The sequence below is a fragment of the Macaca thibetana genome, unplaced genomic scaffold, assembly GCF_024542745.1.
Source record: "Macaca thibetana thibetana isolate TM-01 unplaced genomic scaffold, ASM2454274v1 unplaced_scaffolds2, whole genome shotgun sequence".
NCBI classification, from domain to species: Eukaryota; Metazoa; Chordata; class Mammalia; order Primates; family Cercopithecidae; genus Macaca; species Macaca thibetana.
The window spans coordinates 39,875-43,989 of NW_026088791.1; the positions used below are offsets into that span (position 1 = coordinate 39,875).

Genomic DNA, 4,115 nt, shown 5'->3' on the forward strand with positions numbered 1-4,115 from the left:
CGCGGTCGGCCAGCCAGCGTTCGGCGTCGATTGCTGCGGAGCATCCGGTGCCGGCAGCGGTGATCGCCTGACGGTACGTGTGATCGACCAGGTCACCGGCAGCGAAGACGCCGTCGACGGAGGTCGCGGTGGAACCGGGAGCGACGCGCACGTATCCGACGTCGTCGAGATCGACCTGGCCCTTGACGAGCTCACTGCGCGGGTCGTGGCCGATGGCGACGAACATGCCGGTGATCTCGAGTGTGGAAGTTTCACCGGTGACAGTGTCGCGCACGACAAGGCCGGTGACGCTGTTCTCACCGAGCACCTCGACGGGCTCGGCATTGGTCAGGAAGCGGATCTTCTCGTTGGCCTTGGCGCGCTCGAGCATGATCCGTGAGGCGCGGAACTCCTCGCGGCGGTGCACCAAGGTGACCGAGCGAGCGAAACGGGTGAGGAAGGTTGCTTCTTCCATCGCGGAATCGCCGCCGCCGACCACGACGATGTCCTGGTCACGGAAGAAGAAGCCGTCGCAGGTGGCGCAGGCGCTGACGCCGCGGCCGAGGAGGCGTTCTTCACCGGGAATGCCCAGGTAGCGGGCTGCCGCGCCCATGGCGAGGATGATCGCGTGCGCGGCGTAGGTTTCGCCGTTCGCGACGACCGTCTTGATCGGGCCGCTGAGATCGATCTCCTCGACGTCCTCGGTGCGGATGTCGGTGTCGAAGCGCAGTGCCTGCTCGCGCATCTGTTCCATCAGATCGGGGCCCATGATTCCTTCGCGGAATCCGGGGAAGTTCTCGACCACGGTGGTGGTCATGAGGGCGCCACCGAACTGGGTTCCCTCGAAGAGCAGGGGCGCGAGTTCAGCGCGCGCGGTGTAGACACCAGCGGTGTAGCCGGCCGGTCCGGAACCGACAATGATGACGTCATGGACCGTGGACGGGATGGTCATAGTGTCTCTTTCACGGAATCGAAGGGGGCGTGGGTGGTCAGCGCGATACCGACGGGGCGGTGAGTTCGGTGATCAGGGCTTGGACGCGGGTTTTGATCTCGTCGCGGATCGGGCGGACCGCGTCGATGCCTTGGCCGGCGGGATCGTCGAGGACCCAGTCGCGGTAGCTCTTGCCGGGGAAAATCGGGCAGGTGTCGCCGCAGCCCATCGTGATCACGACATCGGAGTCCTGGACGGCGTCGGTGGTGAGGATCTTCGGGGTCTGGGCGGAGATGTCGATTCCGAGTTCGGCCATCGCTTCGACTGCGGCGGAGTTGATGGTGTCCGCGGGTGCGGATCCGGCGGATCGGACCTCGATGGCGTCGCCGGCGAGGTGGCTGAGGAATCCGGCGGCCATCTGCGATCGGCCGGCGTTGTGGACACAGACGAACAGGACGCTGGGCTTGCTGGTCATGAGGCTGAAACCTTTCCGACGGTGGGGGTGAAGCGTTTACGCAGGGCAAGGGAGACGTAGACCAAGCCGACGAGCACCGGTACCTCGATCAGCGGGCCGACCACTCCCGCCAACGCTTGACCGGAGGTGGCGCCGTAGGTGGCGATGGCTACGGCGATCGCGAGTTCGAAGTTGTTGCCCGCGGCGGTGAACGCCAGGGTCGTCGTGCGTTCATAGCCCAATCCGATTGCGGCGCCGAGGATGTAGCCGCCGCCCCACATCAACGCGAAGTACACCAGCAGCGGCAGCGCGATCCGGACGACATCCCACGGCTGTGAGGTGATCTGTTCGCCCTGTAGGGAGAAGAGCACGACGATGGTGAACAGCAGACCGTAGAGCGCCCAGGGGCTGATCTTGGGGATGAATTTGTTGTCGTACCAGTCGCGGCCTTTGGCGCGTTCACCGAAGAAGCGGGAGAGGAACCCGGCTACCAACGGGATGCCGAGGAAGATCAGAACAGATTTGGCGATCTGCCAGGGCGAGGTGTCGATGGTGGTCTGTTCGAGGCCGAGCCAACCAGGTAGGACGGACAGGTAGAACCAACCGAGCAGAGCGAACATGAAGACCTGGAACACGGAGTTGATCGCGACCAGAACGGCGGCGGCTTCGCGGTCTCCGCAGGCCAGGTCGTTCCAGATGATGACCATCGCGATGCAGCGAGCGAGGCCGACGATGATCAGCCCAGTGCGGTATTCGGGAAGATCCGGCAACATCAGCCAAGCGAGCGCGAACATCAAAGCGGGCCCGAGAACCCAGTTCAGAACCAGCGATCCCACGAGTAGTTTCTTGTCGCCGGTGACCGTGTCGAGGCGGTCGTAGCGAACCTTCGCCAACACCGGGTACATCATGATCAGCAGACCCAAGGCGATCGGCAGTGAGATGCCGTCGATCTGGACCTTCTCGATCGCGGTGTTCAAACCGGGAATCCAGCGGCCAAGCAGCAACCCTGCGACCATCGCGACGCCGATCCACACCGGTAGATAACGGTCGAGGGTAGAGAGTTTTCCGACGACTGCCGGGTGAGCGGTACTGACTGGGGCGCTCATACAGTTGTCTCCTGTCGGATGTCCAAGACAGTGGGGGCTGATTCCACGAGTAAAACTGCGGAAAGTTGTTGCAGGGCAGCCGGAATAACCCAGTAGTAGACCCAGGTACCGCGCCGTTCACAGTCGAGCAACCCGGCCTGGCGCAGTACCTTGAGATGATGCGAGATAGTCGGCTGCGACAGATCGAACGTGTCGGAGATGTCGCAGACGCAGGCTTCACCGCCTTCGTGACTTGCTACCAAGCTGAGAAGGCGCAGACGCACGGGGTCACCGAGGGCTTTGAACATGCGGGCCAGATCGCCCGCCCAGTCCTCGGTCAAGGGTTCACGGTTGAGCGGCGAGCAGCATGGCTCGTTTCGCTCCACTTGATTCGACATACGTCAATATTGACATCTATCGAATCAGTTCGCAACATGGGGTACGCCCCTGATTCTGCAGCACGTGGAGACCCCCTCGATGGACGCGGATTTCTCGATAGCCGTGCATACGGTACTCAGATCGGCAGGTGAGGGCATTCGCCCTGTGGCAGCTGTGATGGCCACTTGGATGTCGATGGCCTCGGAGACAGGTTTTCCGTCGAGCGCGATCACGATTTCACTGAGCTGTTCAGGTGAGAGCCGTTGATCCATCAGGGCCAGTAGCGGGCTGTGGCCGTATCTGGGTGCGTCGTCGGGGTAGCCGCTACGGAGCCAATGCACAAAAGCGGTGAGCACTGCTGGAATGGACATGAGAAGCCTTCTTCGCGGAATTTCGCCAGCGCATCAGTGCTGGGCAGCAACGTCGATGTCATCGAGCAGAGCGAGTACTCGCCGTTCGATCTCGTCACGGATCGGACGGATGGCGTCGACCCCGAGACCTGCGGGGTCGGGAAGGACCCATTCCTCGTAGCGACGCCCGGGGAAGATCGGGCATGCATCTCCGCAGCCCATCGTGATGACGACATCGGCAGCGCGGACCACTTCGTCCGTCCACGGTTTGGGATATTCACTGCTGATGTCGATGCCACGTTCGGCCATTGCTTCGATCGCTGCTTCGTTGACGCTGGTGCCGGGTTCGGATCCGCCTGACCACGCGACGGCACGTTCACCGGCAAGTTTTTCGAAGAATCCCATGGCCATCTGGGATCGTCCCGCGTTGTGCGTGCACAGGAACAGGACGGTGGGTTTGCCGTCGTTGGAGAGTCCTTCGACTTTGGCCAGGGCGCGCAGTCGCTGCCGGGCGAAGCGTTCGGCCAGCAGTGGGAGGTAGTTGACGACGGAGGCGCGGCCCGCGAACTGGTCATAGGAAGAATGCAGGAAACGCTCGATGGTTTCGGTGTTGAAGACGTCGGTGAATTCAGAGGCAAGGTGCGCGGCGGCACTTTTGAGCGCCAACCGTTGATCGATGGTCAGGTCATCGCGGTGATGTGTTGCGGTGCTGAGGTTGTCGGTCATGAGAGTTCTCCGTTCGGGAGGCAATGGGGGGCGAGTCGAGCGACTCGGTGGTCGATGTCATCGAAGGCTCGGTCGAACGCTGCGGCACTGCCGGCGCGGGCAGGGTCCGGAATCGACCAGTGAAGAGAGTTCGGGTTCTCGCGCATTTCTTCATGGGCGTTGTCGCACACGGCGATGACCATGTCCCCAGGCGCGAGGACGTCCTCGACAGC

The 4,115-nt window shown here is 62.6% G+C and overlaps 1 protein-coding gene across 1 annotated transcript; it reads right to left on the minus strand.

Annotated features, from left to right (window-relative positions):
• Nucleotides 1-968: 968 nt before the first annotated feature.
• On the minus strand, nt 969-1,385 carry LOC126947244 (arsenate-mycothiol transferase ArsC2-like). Its single transcript, XM_050777960.1, has one exon. It carries the CDS (start codon nt 1,383-1,385, stop codon nt 969-971), a length of 417 nt encoding a protein of 138 aa, XP_050633917.1.
• Between the last annotated feature and the right edge of the window lie 2,730 nt (nt 1,386-4,115).